Source organism: Stenella coeruleoalba (assembly GCF_951394435.1).
Source record: "Stenella coeruleoalba genome assembly, chromosome: 11".
Classification (NCBI taxonomy): Eukaryota; Metazoa; Chordata; class Mammalia; order Artiodactyla; family Delphinidae; genus Stenella; species Stenella coeruleoalba.
In genome coordinates this window covers 58631851-58652315 of record NC_137157.1, presented here as the reverse complement: position 1 = coordinate 58652315, position 20465 = coordinate 58631851, and the positions used below count along the sequence as shown (strand labels likewise).

The 20465-nt window shown below is 52.2% G+C and overlaps 1 protein-coding gene across 5 annotated transcripts; it reads right to left on the bottom strand.

Annotated features, from left to right (window-relative positions):
* Window positions 1-339: 339 nt before the first annotated feature.
* On the bottom strand, window positions 340-19683 carry SMARCC2 (SWI/SNF related BAF chromatin remodeling complex subunit C2). Of its 5 annotated transcripts, XM_079935864.1 has the most exons (30): window positions 18635-19682; window positions 16443-16562; window positions 15737-15822; window positions 15203-15284; window positions 15015-15107; window positions 14348-14417; window positions 14048-14117; window positions 13293-13368; window positions 12992-13123; window positions 12774-12889; window positions 11977-12101; window positions 10916-10975; window positions 10722-10759; window positions 10323-10453; window positions 9967-10038; window positions 8116-8229; window positions 7526-7679; window positions 6752-6844; window positions 6399-6518; window positions 6245-6307; window positions 5654-5912; window positions 5254-5415; window positions 4917-4981; window positions 4590-4725; window positions 4347-4513; window positions 3814-3948; window positions 2433-2814; window positions 2023-2106; window positions 1684-1749; window positions 340-1127 (listed from the first exon to the last, which is right to left on the bottom strand). In XM_079935864.1, the coding sequence occupies exons 1-30, from the start codon at window positions 18743-18745 to the stop codon at window positions 1051-1053; spliced, it is 3459 nt and encodes a 1152-aa protein (XP_079791990.1). In that variant the 5' UTR covers window positions 18746-19682; the 3' UTR covers window positions 340-1050. The 5 variants fall into 5 exon arrangements, with proteins under 5 accessions (XP_079791990.1, XP_079791988.1, XP_079791991.1 ...); XM_079935862.1 differs by having other exon boundaries at window positions 1684-2106; window positions 18635-19683; XM_079935865.1 differs by lacking the exon at window positions 1684-1749 and having other exon boundaries at window positions 18635-19681.
* Window positions 19684-20465: the final 782 nt, after the last annotated feature.

The window sequence follows — 20465 nt, the reverse complement described above, 5'->3', positions numbered from 1 at the left end:
CCTACCCTAGGTCGGGCACCCCCTCCCCGGCTGCTGCCCCAAATCCCAAGGAATCCCTAGCTACTGCCAGCCACGGCTCTGATGGTCTTGGTGGGAGAGGGAAGCGGTGAGCGGGGTGCCCCACCCAGCCCTAAGAAGGAGGTGCTTAAGTGCTTTTGACAATTTCACGTTTTTAGGACTTCCCATCCTCTTAGAGCCCCTCTCCACATCTTCTGGGAGCCCGCTCGCTGACAGAGCCCAGGCAGGAGGCAGCATAGCCCCGAGCGCCCTTTCTTCCTCTACTGCCTGCCACAGGAACCCCCAAAATGTGTCCCCACCAAATACACATACGCTGACATCAACTACGCAGGAGACTTTAAAACACAAAGCTGACATTCAGAGGGAAAGGGGCCATTGGCTGAGCTGGGGTGGCCTAAAACAGCAACACCGAGGAAGCAGCAGGAGAGATTAGTGGGAATAAACTGGGGGTGGGGTGGCCAAGGGGGTTCGGGAGCTGCCTCAGTCACTAACGAGAGGCCGGAGGAGACAGGTATCTGCACCCTGTTCTATCCCCAGAGCTCTCCCCAGAACCTAAATTCCCCTTTCCTAAAACTCACCTCCCTCCTCAAAATATGTAAAAGTTGGATTTTTTCCACTGGGTGGAGGGAGCTCCAATGTGGCTTTTTTAAAATCTCTACTTCCTTTTAAAGAGCTTCACTTTTTTTCAATCCATAAAAAATGCAATAGTTTTGAGGGGATGTACCCTTAGAAGTGGTTAATTAGAGCCTTGTATAAACACTTCCCCCAGCCCTTCCTTTGAGGGCAGCATCCCCATCCTATCTTCTCTCCCAGACATTAGAAACATCTTTCCAACAGAAGTCCTTGAATAATCCAATATAAAAGTGCATGCCTCTGACAGGCATGGTGGGGGCTTTGGAGGGGCAGGAGGAGCTTTCCTTACGTAGTGATGAACTCTCCAGGCTGGGGAAGGGTCCCAGTGGTGGGGAGAGGGCTGTTCCTGGAACCTTGATATCCATGGGGGGTGAGGGAGAGAGATGTCTGGCTGGCTCCTCACTGTGTGGGTGGCACAGGGGTGACTGTGCCTGGACTCGGGGCCGTGGGGTCTGGAGGCAGGGGGGTGCCTGGGTCTGTGGAGAGAAGGGAGCTGCATCAGCTGGGGTGAGCAGGAGAGAGGGCTCCAGACCCAGGCCACCAGACAAACAACCGGGCATGGCATGCAATGGACAGGAGGTGAAAGAGTACCCACGGTGTACAACTTCCTTTCCCCGACACCCTTTCCCACCATACGCTGGGAAAACTGGGATACCCCAAATCATCCTTCTGCCCCCAAGGGAACTCTCTACATGGGGCACTTGAACGTGACGGGAACAAGCAAAGGGAACGCCAATCATCATGCAGACAAGTAGCCGTTTTTCCAGTTTACAACGGAGATGCTCTGTGGCACAGGACTCCTCCATGACCCACCAGTGAAAGGCCCCAGCGTCATCCCAGGGGTGGCAGCTGCCAGGCTGGGGAATGGTGGAGGACAGCCAGAGAGGCCCTTCCCTCCTGTGTTCTAATTTTACCAGAGCGTTCAAAAAGGGATTGTGGAAGCTCTAGTACCTGAGCCCACCCCCCCCTGCCCTCCAGCCCTCCACGTGGACCCCTCTCCCTCACCCTTCTCCCCTCCAGGACCCTTCTCACCTGGCAGTGGGCTGGCACTGGGCAGGAGGTTGCCCTGAACAGCTGCCACAATGGCAGGGCTCTGGGCTGCGGCGGATCCGAGCCCCGGCCCAAGAGGCAAAGAAGATGGCATGGTGGTGGTCGCCGGCAGGTTAGGATGTAGAGGGTTCGCCATGGACACAGGCAGGTTAGGGGGGGGGAGAGTGGCCGGGGCGAACGGGAGATGGTGGTGATGCCCATGCAGGTTAGGAGGAGGGGGGAGGTTAATACTGATGGAGTCGGCTAGGCTACCAAATGGGATGATGGATGGAGCAGGGGGGGGAGGCGGCATGCCAAAAGGCAAACCCAAAGGAGCATTACCCGCCACGCCTGGGTGCCCGCTGCCTGGCACTGCCCCTGGCATCATTGAGGGAGGAGTTTGTTGGTTGGGGAACGGTGAGGGGCCTGGGAATGAAAAGGAGAGATCGAGAAGATTAGAAGCATACAATCTCACTTGCCAACTCACTTTCACAGCGAGGATAACCTCGTCACTCCTAGGTGCCACCTTCCTTTTTCCTGATACTAGAATAAGTGGTAAAGCCTTGGAACAAAATTCCCAAAGTCTGGGACTGGGGAGGGATCCCTGCTGGCTTAGGGATATAACCAAGGTCAATCTATAGAAATCGAGGCTGAGCCTCATCTCCAGTCCTATCCCATATCCCCTCTGAGGAGAACTGGCACGGTCACCCGGATCCCTCCAGTCAGCGAGAGCTTCAGAACCCATCACTCACCGTGGGGTCCAGGGGGGGGTACCCCTGGTGGGACTGCCCCAGGCTGGGGGGCTCCAGCTGTTTGCTGCTGCTGTGGCACTGCAGTTGACCCTGCCTGCCCAATCTGTTCAGAGGGGCCCAAGCTTCCGGGAGGGGCCCCACTGCCCGCAGAGGCAGGGGCCATGGAGGCTGGAGCCAGAGCCAGGCCGTGGACAGCGGGTGGCCCAGCAGCGCCCGCAGGTGGGACAGGCTGGGAGCCCGGGGGCAGGGCTTGCGGGGGCGGCTGCTGCTGTTGGTGCATTTGCTGGAAGTGCTGCTGCCGGGCCCTCATCTCCGCGTACTTCAGCTGCTCCATGTGGAAGGCTTGTCTGTCGGCCAGGAGCTGCTGCCTCTGATACTCCAGCTGCCAGAGCCAACGAAGAACGGTTACTCGGGTTCAGGAGACCCCAGAGGCGAACGCCTTGTCCCCTGCTTTGTCTTCTGACAAACCCAGACTCTCGTTCTGCCAGTTCCCCACGCCAAATCTCACCCTTGTGCTTGGCTTCCTCCGTGCTCCCCCGCCCTCCCCTCTCCAATTCCCCCCACCAGGTCTTCTGGCTGCCCGCTGGCTTCTCACTGCAGTGGACTTAATCTGGTGGCAGCCCTTGCTCATTTCAGCTCCAAAGCTTTGAATCTGTCGTTACTTTAATCTGGAAAACCCCTCCAGTTCCTCTTGTCAAATCATGTTCTTTTCTTCCTTCAAAACTGGAGAAAAACTCACCACTCTTAGGAAGCCATCCCAGATCAAATCCCTAGCCTCTGAGCTTCAGCCTCTATTTCGTTCTCTCTCAGGACTTTTATACTTAATTGGAGACCTCTTAATTTGCATTTGTCAGATACCTGAAGCATTAACTGGTTTTGATGTCTCCATATTGTATGTTTGATATCCTCAATTGGGGAGATCAGGGTCAGAGTCCCTGTCTTCTAGTTCTTTTATATCTTCTCAAAATCAAAATGATTCAACACCTTGTCCATCCCATTCCCTTTCCAAGTTCACCTCCTGGATCTGAAGCCCTTACCCTCTCATCACGCCTTAAACCTGTTCAATCACTCAACAAATCTCTATTGAGAGTCTACTATGGGCCAAGCACCCTTCAAGGACCTGGAGATGCAGTAGTCAAAGAACCGACTAGAACGTGACCCTGGAGCTGACCTTCTGTGGGACCTCGGTCTCCAGGCTGCACCTGTGGATTGCTTATCCCCAGCTGCCTGGGCTGACTCCGGCTCCGGCCTGGGCTAGCCCGCTCTGCTGTGTTGCCCTGTTGGCCTCAGGCTCTCTGCACTGCTGCTCCCTCCATCCTAAACTGGGGCCCAGCCCAGTGTCAAGGTGGGACCCCACCAACACCCAGGGGACACAACTCACTGCTTCTCGCTCCCGGTCCATGATCGTCTCTAGCTCCTCAAAGTGCCGGAGTTTGATTTCCAACTTTTTCATCTGGGTCTCCACCAGCAGGGCCACCAGAGATTTGATCTTCCTCTCCTCAACGGCAGCCAAGTGCTAAGGAAGGAGGGGTGGGGCGGCCCGTCAGTGGGAGGACCCAGCTGAAGACGTTCCGGGACCGAGAAGGGTAGCATGGAGGCTGCCAGGTTTCAAGAAAGAACTTGCTGTGGTCACAACCCAGAAAGCAGCACAGGCTTGACCGATATTTTTAAAAGAACATGAAGAGAGAGACAGAGTGGCAAAGGATAAGACAAGGTCAAATAATTAGAGGGTGAAAACAGGCCCAGTGGTAAAGGCTTAAAAAAGCTTAGAGAAGAGATGACCGAGTCTCCCTCTCACGATCAAAAGGGAAAGGAAACAGGCCAGCGTCGTTTAAGGATGACAAGAAAGGATTTCTTCCAGGTGACGTGAGATGAGGGAAGGGGAACCTCCTCCCCTGGGTCTCTGGTCCTCACCTTGGCCTTCACGGCAGCGGCAGCCAGGGCAGCGGCCGCAGCGGTGGAGAGGTTGCCCTCGCCGATGTCACGCTCCACCTTCGTCTTCCTTTCCCCCTCCGACTCCACCACTTCCTTCAGCACTTCCTCCTGCCCTTCCTTGGGCTCCTTCTCCTTCTCAGGATCAACTGGGCCAGGAAAAGGGTCTTGAGCCCTACAGCCTCGCTTCCTTCCTGGACCCCAACCACCATGCTCGAGGCTCACCTATCGGGTCCCCGTCACTCTTCTCTGACTCCTTCTCGCTGTCGCCGTCTTTGCCTTTCTCATCATCCTTCTTGGGCGCCTCGCTGGTCTTCTCCTTTGCTTCTTCCTCTATAGCCCCAACTCCTTCTCGTGGTTCCTGGAGTCCCAGGAAAGGGGGGAGCATCAGGGCGCTGGTTCGCACACAGAGGGCCCAGACCAGGAACTGAGTTTACGCCTCTTACTTGGGAGGTCCAGCCCAGCCTGCCTGAGCTGAACGGAGCCGGCTCCCCCCACCGCGGTCCACGCCTGTCCCCTCTGCCCTCCCAGCCTGTGTGGGTCCCGCTATACCTTGGGCTCCTTCTTCTCCTCTGTGGCCTGGCCCTCCGCCCGCGCCTCGTCAGTCCCGCTCTCCTCTGGGCCCGGGGGAGAGGAAACGGGAAATGTCTGACACAGTCTGTCTACAACGCTCTTCCAACAGCCCCTTCTCCTAGCCAAGATCTTACTGGGAGGACCAGTGGGGAGCCACGGTACCTAAGGTAAAGCCCTGGGAAAAACAAAAGCCCCACCAATTCTCCCCATTCGTCTTGTGCTCTGAGGCCAAGTGGACGCAGGGATGGTGTGGGGAGGCCAGGTGGCTCAGGCTCTTGGTAAAAAGGGAGGAGTCCGGGAACGTGCCAGGTCTTACCAATCCGCTCAGGCTCATCAGAGGTGGTTCCTGCAATGCCACTGCTTTCCAGACCAAAGGCTGGGTCTGCTTTGCCTGTCACTTTGGCTGCTTCTTCCACTTTCCGAACGTGGGCCTCCACCAAGGCTGTGGGTACCTCTTCCTTCATTTTGGAGAACTCTTCTGTAAGACCCAGAGAGGGTGAGGCTGGGAGCGGGCGGTAGGCAGTTCTGGCTCTCCCTGTGAGAGCTTCCTCACAAGCCCAGCTCTTCATCTACACCTTCATGGAGCTGGACAGGTGCCTGGGCTGATGCCAGCAGCAGACAAGGCCAGGAAGGCAGCCAAACTTGAGGGGGTTTCACGGCCTGAGTACCCAGCCCTTCAAACGCAAACCGAGAGGGCCAGGACCCCTCCGCATTACCTAGGGCTGACTTCGCAGCAGCGGAGGCCACGCGAGGGTCGACGACAGAGGCCAGGAAGGCCACGGTGCTCATCACAGGGTTGCCGGACTGGCTGAAGGGGATGGGCTGGTAGGCCAGGGGGCCCAGGGAGGCCTCTGAGTCCTCCAGGTACGGGTCTTCAATGGGAAGCCGAAGAAAATGCAAGATGCATTCGTCCTGTGTGCGGCTTCCCACGTGCTCCGATACTTTGTTCCAGTCATCTTTGTACATTTCCAGTGCCTGGTGGTGGTGGAGACACAACCTCACTTAGCCACTTTCCTTGAAGGTCAACACCCCCATCCCACTAAACGGAGCTGCTTCAAAGCTCTCTGGGTTGTGGTATTTGTGTACTCTGCTGGATCCAAGGGGGATCTGCAAGCAGCACTAAGAAAGGACAAGGGGTTAACGAAATGGTCCCAGTCCCTGGCCTGGAGCTGGTCCTTGGGGCAGGTGCAGTGGGCGCCAGGAAGGAGAGAGGCTGGGGCAAGATCATGCTCTCCCCACTCACGAGTGCAGCCGGCCCCCTGGCCACTTCCGTTTTCATAGGGCTCCCCTTCCCTTGCCCTACTTACCTCCAGGAGTAGCAGGGTCTCCTGTTCTGTCCACTCTCGAGTGGCACTGGCCGCAGCTTTGCTCTGCAGGGGAAACACAGGTGGGTCAGAGGGAGGAGCCCGCAGCCTCAAGGAGCGAAGGTGCACCACGCCCAGGCAGCCCGCACCTCCGTACCTTGGAGGGGACGTTCTTCTTTGTGTACATGTCCGTGCGCAGCCCAAAGTTCTGCATGTCTGTCGGTTTCTCCTTGCCTTTATCAGGGAAGTTGAGCATTTGCTGGGAAGCAGAGGTCTGCTATTTGTGGAGGGGAAAGAAAGAGGTGAGTCCGAGTGACTGCCAGGAGCCAGGGGCAGACAGAGAGACAGGACAGACAGAAGGAGCTTCCTTCCCACAGCCAGGGACACCCCTGGGCGGGACTTCCTCCCTCACTGCTGTAGCTCCTCTGCTCTCATGGCTCTTCTTCCCGGGCAGGGGCCCCCCAATAAAGGGGCAAATAAGAAGCCCAGCGGGGTCTACACCCCACCTACCAGCTCTGGCTTGCCCTTAGCCGTCTCTGGCACCAAGTCATCCAGCTCTTTGCCCTTTCGCCCAGCCTTGGTATCAGCATCAACCTGGCGGCCCTGGGGGACAGAGCTTGGCGTCATGGAGGCTGGGCAGGAAAAGACCAGGCCGAGGCCCTGGAGGCCTCAAGAGCAAATGCCGGGCAGCTCGCAAGCTTGGGGGGCACTCATGCCACTGTTCCGTACTCCCTTAATGATTGTTTAGATCTGTAGTTGGCATGATATCCACTTGTATTCACATGGATCTTTACAGGTTCTCTTAGGATTTAGGAGCTGAACAAGTAGGCTCTAACCCTACACGTGTGACCTTGGGCAAGCCACGTAACTTTTCTCTTCTTAATTTTTGTGATGTATGAAATGGAAGTGGAAAAAAAATGGAAGTGACAAAAATTATGAAGCAAAAATGAAAAAATGTTGGAAACGTGACAAAGTTAAAAAATTTCATGCAACTTAATTTTAAGCCATTTTTCTCTATCCGCTCCATCCCCTAATTAGCCTGTCTGCTCCCCAAGGACAAGAAGCATCTCTTCTGCCTCAGCAAGTCCTCACAGTCTTGGGCACAAAGGCTGAGAGAGGGTGCTAAATACATGGGGCTGATTCCTGTGGCCCTTGGCATCCCCTGGGAAAGGAAGAAGCCTCAAAACACTCCTGAACCATTACCCTAAAAAACCAGAAAAAGAAAAGTGCGAAGAAGCCCCGTTTTGCCCAATCCCACCCTGTCCCCACAGCCCCTCGCCCTACCTGCGGGGTCTTGGGCTGCAGAGGCACCAGCCCAGACGGTGTGTCAGCCAAGACGTGGAAGTGCGAGGTGGGCGGAGGCCCCATTGGTGTTGGTCGACTCTCGGCATCCACCTGGTAGTTAATAAGACCCCACTGTTCTAGGAAGGCATGGACTCTGTGAGGAGAGAGGCAGAGACACGGTCACACACGGGGAGGAGGGCTGGGGTGGAGCTGGGGCACCCTCTTCTCCACTCCTCCCACTCCCTGGGAAATACCGCCTCCTCCCAGCACCTATATGCCAGTGACACCCACGTCCACATCCACAGCGGGAGCCTCTCTCCATACCCACCCAGCTACTAAACATCTCCCCTTGCATTATCTCGCTGGGTAGGCTCCTTCACTACGGACGCGCCCCTCCTCCATTCCTCCGCACTTCCGAGAGCGCCCCTGCCATTCCCTAAGTCACCCGTACCCGAACCTGAACTTCGCCTTTCTCTAGAGATGTTCTTTCCTGCTCGTCCCCTATGCTCCTTGCCGGCCTCTCTACATCAGCCAAGAGACATCTGTGGGCATTCATCCTCAGGCACCCGCTGCCCCTCAGCTGCACCCACCTCATGATGGCACAGACATCACCCGCCAGGTTCCTGCGGCAGGCAGTGGACGTGAGATACTCTTGGGGGTTCAGCCGGTAAGTGTCGATCATGAAGTTTCGATAGGCCAGGTAGCTTAGAAAAGAGAGAGATGAACGATGAGAGGGCTGAAGGGTAGGTAAAACGATAAGAGAGCTAAGGACTCCTCCTGTGTGACAGACAGAGAAGAACACTGCAGCTGACTCAATACACACTGCGGGTCACTGTGTGCTAGACACGAGGGGTTCAAACCTTTGATGGGGTTTTTAGTTAAATGAGTTATCTCCTTAGCTGTACTTGGGGATGTTTCATCCAACGTTTTTTGGCTGTGCCACTCGGCTTGCAGGATCTCAGTTCTCTGACCAGGGATTGAACCCAGGCCACCGCAATGAAAGCCTGGAATCCTAACCACTAGGCCACCAGGGAACTCCCTCAATCCAACTTTTGAAAAGGAATCAAAAAGTAAGAGAAAGTGCCCTTAATTCCAAAGGCAGCTGTTAAAGGGAAGTCCTGATCGGTGCCTCCACCTCCTCAGCATGGCGTGGTCTTGAGAAAACGTGTGTCAAAGGTGGAAAGGTCTAAGTTCAAATCCTAGTTCTATTGTGATGGCCTTCAACTTTTTGAACCTCAGTTTCCTCATCTGTAAAATGAAGTGTCTATTGAGAATTAGAAAGGTCTGTAGAGGTTTAGAACAGTGCCGGGCACACTGTACTAGCCCCCAAAATGGTAGCTATTGTGTGGTATAGTGTAAAATTTGAGAACATGAGCCAGACTAAAGGACTCAGATCCCAGCTTTACTACTCAAGAGCTGTGTGACCTTAAGCAAGTGACTTAACACCTCTACACCTCAGTTTCCTTATCACTAAACTGAAGATAACAGGACCTACTTCTAAAGCTGACATGAATATTAAATTATTCAAGGTATGTAGGACACTTAGGATAACGCCTGGGAGATAGTAAGCTCTCAATACATGTAGGCAATTATCATTTACTATTTTACACCAAGAGTGCAAAGTGTAGAACAGTTCTAGTTCCAACTCTGCCTGCAGATCAAGTTGCACTCCTGTCATCTGTCACTACTTCCTCTGGAGAGAGTAAGGCTTTTTCACACACTGTTCTCCCCAGGAAGAGGAGGAGGAGAGAACCATACCAGGCTTCAGGGAAAGAAACATGGTGGAAGGGAAGGTGGCCCCGGAGCAGGGAGTGGGGAAGCTGAGGAGCAGCTGGGAAGCCAGCTGGTTCAGTCCTCAGGGGGCCTGGGCTCAGCACTAAGTCCCACCTGCCTCACCATATATATCCTGGAGCATCCCTAACCATGGAAAACACCAAACTGAAGCCAGGCAGATTTGGCCCGGCAGGAGGAGCCTTGAAGGAGATGAAGACTTCTGAGCCCCAAGCCCAGACTTTACAAAACACATCTCTCCATCCCTTAAATTCACAGACTTGGGTCTTAATAGTTCCTCCTCCCATTTTTTCCTATCAAAACCTACTCTAAGGGACCAATAGCAGTCAGTTACATTTTAGTCAAAGCTACTACTTATGCTAGAGACATGTGCATTTTAGACAGCATGAGTAATTATGGATGGAGAGGCTCTGTAGGCACCGGAGCAGATACCTGTTTTGAGCAGAAGAGGCATATGCTTAACATGGCCCCCAGGCAAATCCTAGAGAGCAGTGGTCACAGTGCTGGGCTGAGGCTGCCTGTGGGCAGAGACCATGTCTCTGTAAGCCTAGCACAGTGCCTGGCTCATGGAAGGAGCTCAAGAAATGTTTGCCACACTGGACTGGGGAGGAACAAATGAGGCAGAGCATCATGAGCTGAGATTTCCTTACATTTCTGGAGTCTTGGACTTGTTCTTGCCGTTGAAGAACTCAGGGAGAGCCCGCCGCTCTATGGCATGAACACTGCAAGACAAGAAAGGGTGCATTCGGAGGCTCTAGAGGAGAGATGAGACCCCAAAGGGAGGAAAAGCCTGGAAGATGGGGCAGCAGGAAGGAATGAGACGCTTGGGGAGAACTCTCCGCCAGGGCTGGAAGACTCTGAGACCAGGAGCTTCCCTAAAACTGAACTGTACCCCGGTCTACCTGGCTGAGGAAGAGGTAACTCATTTGGAGGCAGGAGGAGGAACAACATGTTGATCTGTGGAGCAGGAAAATGAGGATTTAGTGAGAAGGTGGAGCACCGATACCTATTATAGTCAAACCAGGCAGCATAGCTTGGGATGATGATGTGATGGGTCTGTTCGGTCACGTTGTCCTCATGCAGGTCCGGATTCTTGGTCTGCTCCCCCTTGTTCCCCGTGCTGTTCTCATCCTCATCCTGCGAGTATGGAGGCTGCTGGACTCTCAGCATTCCCATCTTGCCCCTAGCAACCCCCTGCTTCTCCTATACCCCAGGAATGTGGGCACTAAAGACGGGATGGGAATGAACAGTTCTGGGCCCCGGGACTCAAAGCGTCAGAGTTTTGAGCAACAGCTAGAAATCGGGTGGGAGAAGTCTGGGCAGTGGAAAGTTCTGGGTAGAAGGAACTTTATAATCACAAGTCAGAATCACATAGAGAGGTAGGGCCTCTCTAAACTGGCTCCACCTTGCCCGTGGTCTCCATGCTTTCATCCTCTTGTTCATCTGAAAGAGAGAGACAGCAAGATAGCAGGCTGGAGCCTCCTCAGGGGCCGCAGAACTAGTGTGCTTTCGGAAAGGCCCCGGCAGGCTAGGGGCAGGTGGCAGCCTCCCCTCCCCTCCTTTAGGCGTTGACCACCTGCCCCAAGCTCCCCATCTTACCCAGGTCAGTCATGGTGCCTCCTTTGACTGGGGCTGACTCCGAGTCCTTCTTAGTATTGACTGCCAGGGGAGAGAGTCATTTTCACAGACAGGTTCTGCCTAAATCAAGCCCTCGCCTCTCCACTGCTAACAGTTCCAGAGAGCTCACTTTCTCCAAAAGCTTGCCCCATCTGATCACAAAACGTAGCAACTTCCTCCAGTCACAATCATTCTGTGGCTTGAAACTTTCTCCCCTTCCTGCCACTTTCTCCCCTTCCCCAACCAAAAATTCATTTAACTCAACTTTTTTCTTATAAAGAAGCATCTTCTACTCTATGAACACTCATCAATCATTCTTGTCTTTGATTGGCCCTTATCTCCATTCATGTGTCTGTAAGTTCTTCATGGACTGAGACAGAGTCTGACCAAATCACTCTGTAGAGTAGTTGGATCTTAAACATTTTTGAAAGCAGAGGACATTTTCCTCCACTGAATTCATACACAGCAGCTCAGGAGAAAACATAAATAGAGAGGAGAGCTGCTCTGATTGATGAGGGGGTGGAAGCCGGAACTCCTCTCTCTCAGTGGCCTCCCCTATCCTACTCCGGAAACCCACTCCTGGATGTCTATGGAATATAGACTGTAAACCAGTACTGCAGAGCAATGGTCTCCAAAGTGGGGACGCAAAAGAGGGTCCACTGAAATACAGGCAAAGAATAGCAGAACCTCTCTTTATATTTTTTAATCGTATCCTCTACATTTGCCCATTTTTAGACAATGTATGTGTTTTATAACGCTCCTAAAGTAGTGGTAAATAGTACACGTGTATAATTTGTGCTCAAATATATTTTACTGACGGTGTGTAATAAAAAAGAGTTTGGAGACAGAGCACAGTCCACAACTCAGATACGGATATGAAGTTCAAGGTTTGTCTGATGAAAATGGTTTCAGTAACCAGCTAAGCTGAAGGGAAAGATCCTCTACACCTGGAGCTGGGCCTGGGAAGTCAGCCCACCCAGGGGGTTTGACACAGGAAGAGCCGGACAGGGAGCGGGGGCCCAGGAGCTTGGTCTGGCCCATACCTGTCTTGGGCAATGTCACCTCTTCCACATTGGGGACCGGTGAGGGCTCATCCATGTCCTTTGTCAGGTCTTCTTGCTCCTCTTCTCTGTGGCCACGCTTTGACTTGGTGTAAGGTGTTGAGGGACTGGGAAGGAAAGAGAGTGAAAGAGAATCTAGTCACCCCTGGACAAGGAATCCCTGGAAGGTGAGGTCCAATGGAAGGGAAGCAAGAAAGACTCCCAAAGAGACGGTGAGGTACAACATGATAAATATAATTAACACTGCCGTACGGTACACATGAAAGTTGTTAAGACAGGAAATCCTGGGAGTTCTCAGCACAAGAAAAAAAAATGTTTTTACTTATTTATTTTTCTGTTTCTTTAATTTATTATCTACATGAGACGATAGATGTTCACCAAATGTATCATGATAATCACTTCATGATGTATGTAAACCAGATCATGATACTGTATTCCTTAAACTTATACAGGGCTGTATGTCAACTACACCTCAATAAAACTGGAAGGAAATAAAAAAGGGAGAGAGAATCCTGAGGGCAGAGCTGAGCAAAGAGAAACCCATCACTACAGAGTAATGGGAAGAGGCAAAGGCCTTTCATTTGGAGATTAAGCTCTCTGTGAGTTTACTAGTGGCCGGGATCAGAAGTATCCACTGGACAGCTGAAGACCTCCTCATCCTCCCGCTCAGGCTCAGCCAGGTCAGGGCCCAGTGGTTACGGGCGGCAATTTGTCCTTCCTTCCTTCACCATGGTGTGGACAGAGCAGTAAAGGCGGGGGCGGGTTAGGGGCTGGCCTACCCTTTCTTAGCATTCTTCTTCTTAGCTTCTGGGGTCGGTGAAGGGGATGGGGAGCGCTTCCTCTTCTTATAGTTCCCCCCCTTCTTGTCCCGTCGATCCGAATCTGGGCTGTTCACCTGCAGGTTGGAGAATTGGGGCAAATGTCAGCCAACAATCTCCAGCAAAGACCTGTTCTGGGACTTGTGCTAAGGGATCAAGGAGAAAAGAAGAGCTTTCACCTCATCCGTCAGTGTCTTGGCTGAAATCTTCTTTCGGCGGGAGACAGGGTTTTTGTCATCATTTACTTCATAGTCTTCCTCATTCATCCATTCGTTGAAGGTGTCTGTGTCCAGGATCCACTTTGCATGAACCTGAAGTACAAAGGCAGACTGTCCTGGAGAGAGGCCTGGAAGCCCCAGTTCTGTCTGCGGATCCTTAACAGAGGAGCCCAAGGGCACAGGAGCCTCTGCTTCACCTCCAAAAAGTGGTCTGGCCCTGGCATTCTTCTTGGGGGAGGGGGCACAGACAAGAAAAGCTCACCTTCCTAGGTTTCTCAGGAGTCGGAGCATCTTCCACAGATGCTTCAATTTCACTGGCTGGGATCCACGTGTCGTAACTGCCACGGGAAATTGAGCATAAAGCACAAGCAATGGGATAGAGTTGTGGAAAAATAAAGTGCAAACCTTTTACCTTTCTCATTTACAAAAAGTATGGGTTGTTGGGTTATTTGTTGGTATGATTATTTTTCCAATTAATATTGGGATTCTTTTCACTATAAAGTAATAAAAATGACTATAAAATATTTCAAAAATAGAAAAGAATCACTCTAACACAAGTTCTTGTGACCCAGTAACTTTTTCTGTACAATTTTGTTTTTATATAATTGCATTGATACTAGATGTTATCGTACGTCCTACTTTTTGCAATATTTATCTACAAATCACGTGTTATCTCTATCAGTTTAAAGATTGCAAAATAGCCCACTGACTAGATATATAAATTTGCTGAAACATTTTCCCACTGTTAGATATTGAGATTATTTCTAATGTTTACTTACCAAAAATTATACTACGCTAACCATTTCACACAGAAAGCCCCAATCCTTTTAGACTAAGCCTTGTCCAATAAGTCCAAACTTCCCCCAAGACAGAGGATTCGCGTAATAGGTGGAGGAGAACAAATTAACGTTAGACCTAAAAATAACCCTCGAAGAGTGCCTTCTCGCTTTACTAGATGTTCTAGGGCTTCTCAGTCTGGCTCTTGTACTTAAACCTGCCCCAGGAACCCATCCTCACCTGTCAGGATAGTAGCCCCAGTGCAGAAGAACCTGCTTATCCCTCTTCATGACTGGCCGTACCCATTCCTCTGGGGATAGAGACAGAGCAGAGAGAAACATAAGCTAAAGGGAGATACACACAAAATAACTCTGTACACAACTCCTGTTGCAGCAGGGGATCTGGAAATAGGAACAAAGGTGGTAAGAGGATTCAGGGCTGAAAGGAGAGAGGAGCCCAGGCACTGCATAGCTGCTAAGCAGTCCTCCACCTCCTAGTCCAAGCTGTCCACTGCAGTGACCAAGAAAACCCTGGTCTCACCTTCCTCCAGGTTCCCTGGGACAGGATACACAACATGGGAGGCATTGTTCTTATCCTCAGTGACCGTTCCCTGGATGGCACAAGGAGAAGCAGGTAAGTATGGTCCCCTCCGAATTACTCATGGATGTAAATAAACCAAAGTAAGGTTTAACCACAGATCTGCCTTCCTCATCATATTTTGCTCAGAATGGTATCGAAGTTGGTTTGCATTCTCTAAGCACACATCAGCTAAGTGGCAGAGAGAAACAGCTGGGATTGTGCAAATAATGGAGACAAATCAAAGAATTTTAAATTGCAGATAATCCTCTGAGTAGATAACCTGTCACACATGGGAAACGTACAGTCGATTTTACGTCCCTGTATGTCCCAACAACATCTGCTTGTTATTATAGAGTTCCAAAGAGCAAAGATTTCATTGATCTGAAACCAGGCAACCTCTAGCTCAGTGGAAGTAGATGCTCTTCCCCCAGGCGCATGCGGTCTCTAGGAACAGTGATCCAAATCTGCCAAGACTGGGAAATGGGAGGAACAGCGAAAGAGAGGCTCAAGGCTTTCATTCTAATACCTTTCCAAGTAGGTAGGGCTACCTCAGGGCTGCTGCTTGTACGGAAAACTTCAGAAAGAGAGTCATGGGGTTTCTAAAACCTCTCCTGACCCACCCACTCACCTGATGTCTCTTGATAATGTCTTTTAATTTCCCTAGCAGTTTGGGTTCAATTTCTGGGCACAGAAAAATGTTAGGTCGAGACAGGCAATTATTCTGTAGGGAGAAGAAATAAATGGGATGAGATTACAGGGAAGGGGTTTTGGATTCTCACCAAGGGAAGGGAGATGGATGGAGGAGGTTCCTATTACCTGCACCAAGGATTTCTCAATGGTCATGAACATTTCCACGTTGCGGTCCATGCGTGATGGATTCTGGAAATCGTAACGCCGCCTTGTAAAGAGGCAATAATCTAGTGAGTGGTATAGCTCAAGTCTGGGGATGAGGTCAGAGTATGTGACTTTTTTAACATGGGAAATTAGGAGGCAATCGTGCCCTCAGCTTTGCCAAAATCACCTGGGATCTGGGGTTCACTGATCATAACTCCGTGAATCACTTTGTACTTAGTGCGAAAGGACAAAGAAAAGCTTGAGATGCCAACCTAAGAATCCCTTTTCCTCTACAATACACACACTGATGCACATACACATACTCACTCATTCTTGGAGACTATTTTGGCTCTGACTCCCAGCCAACCTAGCAGGTCAGGCCTACTGACCTAGCAAAGTAAGAGACTTGCAAGAATGACTAGGCTCTCCCACCCCACAAAGACCCCAGGGAATCATAAAGGGGGATTCCCTCTAAACTACATGTAAGAAGCACAGAGAGAAGAGAAGGCATCTCACCATCCCTGGTCACTCTTGAATTTGTAGGCAGCTGCAAGTATGTGGCACAGGGAGCCTCCTGCTTTGAAATCTAGGAAACATTTGATCTACAAAATTGAGAAGGGAAGAAGTATGTGAGAGTTACATCCTAAATTTTCTTATGACTTTAACAATCCTTTCACAAAATCCTATGCTGAATTGATCTCCCTCTTGAAGCTGGAATTCTTTAACACCTGTGCCATTCTATCATGAGGCCTGGAAGAGAGGAGAGAAAGAAACCAATATTCACAGAGCCCCGCCATGTGCTTTACTGGGTTACCTCGTTAACCATTACAGAAACCCTACAAGGTAGGTGTATTAATCCCATGGAGAGATGAAGAAACCAAGACTCAAAAGGTATAAATGGCTTGTCCAAGATCACAGAGACACCAAGTGGCAGAGCCAGGATTTGAACACAAGCTTGTGCAAATCCAAATCTCATATGTTTTAACCATGCCATGAGTTTCATGACTGAGCTTAGACACCGTGAGATAACCTGTTGCACAGAATATTCCTAGGACAAAGGGAATGGTAAACTGGGGACTCTGCTAAGCCAGTAACACCCCAACCAGGGAAAGGGATGGTAGGAAATAACCCAAATCTCAAAAATTACGAAATTTACAAAAACACAAAAAAAACAACTCCCTCTCGGGTTTGGAGGCTTTGCCCCCGTGCTTTTTGCACTCACCGGCAGTTTAGTGAGCGGTGCATTGCTGACATGTTTGCCAAAAACTTCTTCCTGAAATTGTAGCAACTGTACAACCAGGCTAGACAGGGACTTGTTGGTAGGTGGTTCAGCTTGTATATACTGGGGAAACAGGGAAAAGGAAAGAAAAATAGACCCCAGATCAATTATCCACCATCTCCCTTATTTCTTCCCCAGGAGCTCTGGAAGCATCTGGGGCAGAAAGAAATAGTGTCTTCTTCCCCCACGTGTCTAGTCTCTAAAAAGAAAATGGCAGAAGGAAGGCCCTAGATGCCCCTCACCAAGAAGTTGAAATTCTGCTGCCTCCAGCCTAGGTTACCAGTCTTTGGTGTTGGAGGTAAAGGCAGTCTCCTACTCTCCCTCAGCAACACCCTAAAAATGGAGTTGCAGGACCCTGATCTCTAGACAACAGCACTGAGAGTTGTAAAATTCTGAAGATTCACGGAGTTCAGGCCACAGAAGCAACATCTTCAAGGCTCTAAGCGAGACAACATTCTACTCCTTGGGGTAACTTTGTGGAAGGTCAAGATTCCCTCGATAATACAGCCTAATAAAAAAGATGCAAGGAAGTAAGGTAGGGCAAATGGACTGAGAGAATAGTTTGTACATTCTGCTTCTGCTAGGACTGGGCACAAATGTCTTCAGAGGCCTTGCTAGATGGAAAAAAAAGACCAGCTACTACCCAGCCTGGTGGGAAATAGCAAGACATCTGTCCTTTCTGAGGAAACTGTATCGGAGACAAGCAACCCTGGGCCTTCTTAAATATTTCCATATTATGCTACCTAGCATCCTAGCCTTCTGTTCTCATTTAAAAACTGTGCCAAGAGGCTAACTTTCTCTTTACCTTTTGACCCCTTTTTCCTCAACCCTGATCACAGAGAAAAGTGCACCTTTCAGTGGGAGGTGTAAAGAGATCCCTGAAAGAAAAGGCAAATGACAGAGAGCTAAGAGCTTGAAAGCTGAACCAGGTCACAGGCTGTCAATCCCCCCAGGGCCACAGACTAAGCCCCTAGACTGATCTCCCTTCCAAAAGGTCAAAGGTAGATGCCTGGGAACCAGAGCCTCACGCTGGGGTACAGACAAGCCACAGACCCAGCACCTGTTTGTCAAGATCCTGACACCCAGAGAGACCTCCCAGGCTCATGACCAGGATCAGGGGGGCGTTCTCCTAAACCACCCATCACACTTCCGACAGGCTGCAAAGCTGGGCAGGAAGAACTGGGGAGCTGAAGTAAAGTCAGAAAGAGAACCCTTAACTGGGGGTAGTGAGAAGGAAGAAGGGCAGACCATCTCCAGAGAAAAGCCCTATGTAGAGATGCTCCTTTCAACCAGGCCTATAGACAAAGACACCACCAGGAAGAGGTCTGGTAGAAAAGACAGGTAAGGCTTGAACCCTTTGTTCACTACATTATATCTCCTGTTATGGGATGGGGGACTACGGACATAAAGTGTGTCCTAGACTCTGAACCCCAAACCCAAGGCAATGCAAGGCCAGGTGGTGAGGTGACTTCAATGTGAAGCTGAGGAATGGTTTTATAAGGGGTAGCTGCCCAGGAACTCATATACCCTGACTCCCAAAGAGGTTCTGTTGCCCCTTGTACGGAGATGGGTGACGAGCGATAGACAGGTGATCCCGGGGTGGGGGCCTTTTTCAGGCTGATGAGCAGTCGAGGGCCTGCTCTGTAGCTGTTTACCCTCCCGCTTTCATCATCTCTCTGAACACACACAAAGCACCGGGGAGGCCTCAGCCTTGCTGGTACCTGGCCCCGTGGGGAGCTCTGGCGGGCACCGTGCCGGGCACGCTGTGTGTGTGTGTGGGGGGTGTGCATTCGGCACCCCGTCCACCCCCGGCCGTCTCTCCCGGAAAAGCCCGCAAAGCGATGGCTTATGGAGGGTGGGCAGCTGGCACCGGGACCCGCCGGGCCAGCGGAGAAAAACAAGGGGCAGAGGGCGCAGCAGTGGGGGCGGGGGCTGGAATCAGAGGCTGGGGGGGGCGGTAAAAGAGGCTGGAGGAGGGGCGCGGGGCGGCGGAGGGCGCGCTGGGGCCGCTCAGGACGCCGCGGGGGAGGGGCCGCGGGCCGCGGGCCGCGGGAGGGTGGGCAGGATCCGGGGGGACCGCGGGCCCTCGGTCCCTTTGTCCCGCCCCCGGGACCCGCGCGGCCCTGCCCGCGTACCTTTTTGTAGTTCTTGCCGAGCCAGAGCCGCACGTTGTCGAACTGGGTCACGGTGTCCGCGGCCTCGTAGTACTTCACGTTGGGGCCGCCGTCCTTCTTCCGCACCGCCATCTTCTCGGGCTCGGGCCCCGCCGCCGCCCGCCCCGCTCAGCTCCCGCCTCCTCCTCCGCCCGCCTCCCGCCGCCTCCCGCCGCCGCCGCGGCCGCCGCCTCCCGCCGCCTAGGCTGGCCCCGGCCCGCGCAGCGCCCCCTGCCGGCTGGTCGCACGCGGCGGCGGCGGAGCGCGGGGCGCTGGGCGGACCCTGGCGGCCTCCCCGGCGGCGGCGGCGGCGGTGGGAGCTGCCGGAGCTTCGGGGAGGAGGCTGTTTCCTGGAGGGGGCGCACACTCCCCTGAGATCGCCCTTTACCGACCTGAAGCCTTTTCTCTTCTTGTCTTTCAGCCCGGGAAGTGGGGTACCTCTCTATCCTACCCCAAGGGGATGCCCGTGGCATGAGAAGCCCCCAGCCCATAGCTCCGGGTAGTCCTCACCTTGCCCATTTCTAACCCCACGGAACCCCTAATCCCAAGGAACTCCGGACCCCTTTCCGCAAGAAGTTCTTTCCTTTCATCCATCCCCAGGAGTTCCCCGTTTACGCTCTTTCTGAGCCTCCTTCGCCCCTAAGGCCATGTCCCAGGTCCGCCTCTCACTCCGTAACCCGAGGAGTCCCCTAGCCGCTACCCTGGGGGCCCAGCCCCTCCTCTCCAACTGCTTCCTCTGCAGGCCTCACCGTCGCCTCCTGAATAGCTTTACGCTCCTTGAGACCCTCATCTTCGTGGGGCGGGAGACCCTCCTTCCTTGGGTCACCCGGTCCACCAGACTCTATTCCTCTGAGCGGCGTGGAGGAAGAGGTAAGGAGCGGGGCGGGAGGAGGTCACAGGGTGTGTGTGTTTGGGCCTGGCCCGGCTTCCCCGTGTCGCACTCCCTCCGGGTCGCTATGCGGACCCCTTCTGTAAATGCGCGGCGGAGAGTGGTTTTGGAAGTCACGGTGGCCGAGTGGTTAAGGCGTTGGACTCGAAATCCAATGGGGTTTCCCCGCACAGGTTCGAATCCTGTTCGTGACGGCCGCTTTTTTTTTTTTCTCCTCAAGAGTGTGTGAAGGGAGCCCCTTGTCTTCCACGTGTCTTTCGTGCACTTCCCTTTGTCTCAGAAACAGAAGCCAGAAGGTCTCACCTCTGGATTTGGGGGGAGGGGGCGGGAATGAGGGTGACCATGAGAAGCGTAATTATGCACCACTGTATTGGCTGCTAGGATACAAGGCACTTTCAGAGTTCTGTAACTTCAGCTTTGCAAGCAGAGTTTTGGCATACCTTGTTTCATTCTTTTGGGAGGGCATAGCAAAGGATTTGGTTGAAGAAAGGTTAAGTTTTGTTCGGGAATGTGAATAACTGTTGTGCTATAATAGTCAAAACTGGAGTTTCCAGGTAAAGAGGGCACCTCTGGATTTCATGACCAGACGTCACATCTTGTAGGCCTGATTACAATGAAGACCCGGGAAACAAGGCATTCTCTCACTGGGATTGCTGTGAAGAGCTGCACCTCAGGTATCACAGGGCTAGTGGGGAGTAACCTATTGAATCATGAACGCTGCCAATCTAGCTGGAGCCAGAGTGTGCGAAGATAACTCACTTTTTATTGAGTGCTCATTATGTGTTCTAAATTCTCCATGTTCCAAGTTCCTAGCTAGGGTATTAATCCTTCTCTAGCCTCTAATCCTCCTGTACTCACCTCAGCTCGTTCTTCCTATTCCCAATTGCTCACTGTGGGGAATATCTAGGATACCTGTTGAAGATG

Excerpts from the sequence above, each read along its gene's own strand:
- SMARCC2 (XM_079935862.1), bottom strand. The coding sequence starts at position 18,745 with ATGGCGGTGCGGAAGAAGGACGGCGGCCCCAACGTGAAGTACTACGAG. Across the intron at positions 7,680-8,115 it reads GATGTCTGTGCCATCATGAG|AGTCCATGCCTTCCTAGAAC; the intron begins GTGGGTGCAGCT and ends CTCTCCTCACAG. Across the intron at positions 2,815-3,813 it reads TGGACCGGGAGCGAGAAGCA|CTGGAGTATCAGAGGCAGCA; the intron begins GTGAGTTGTGTC and ends TGGCTCTGGCAG.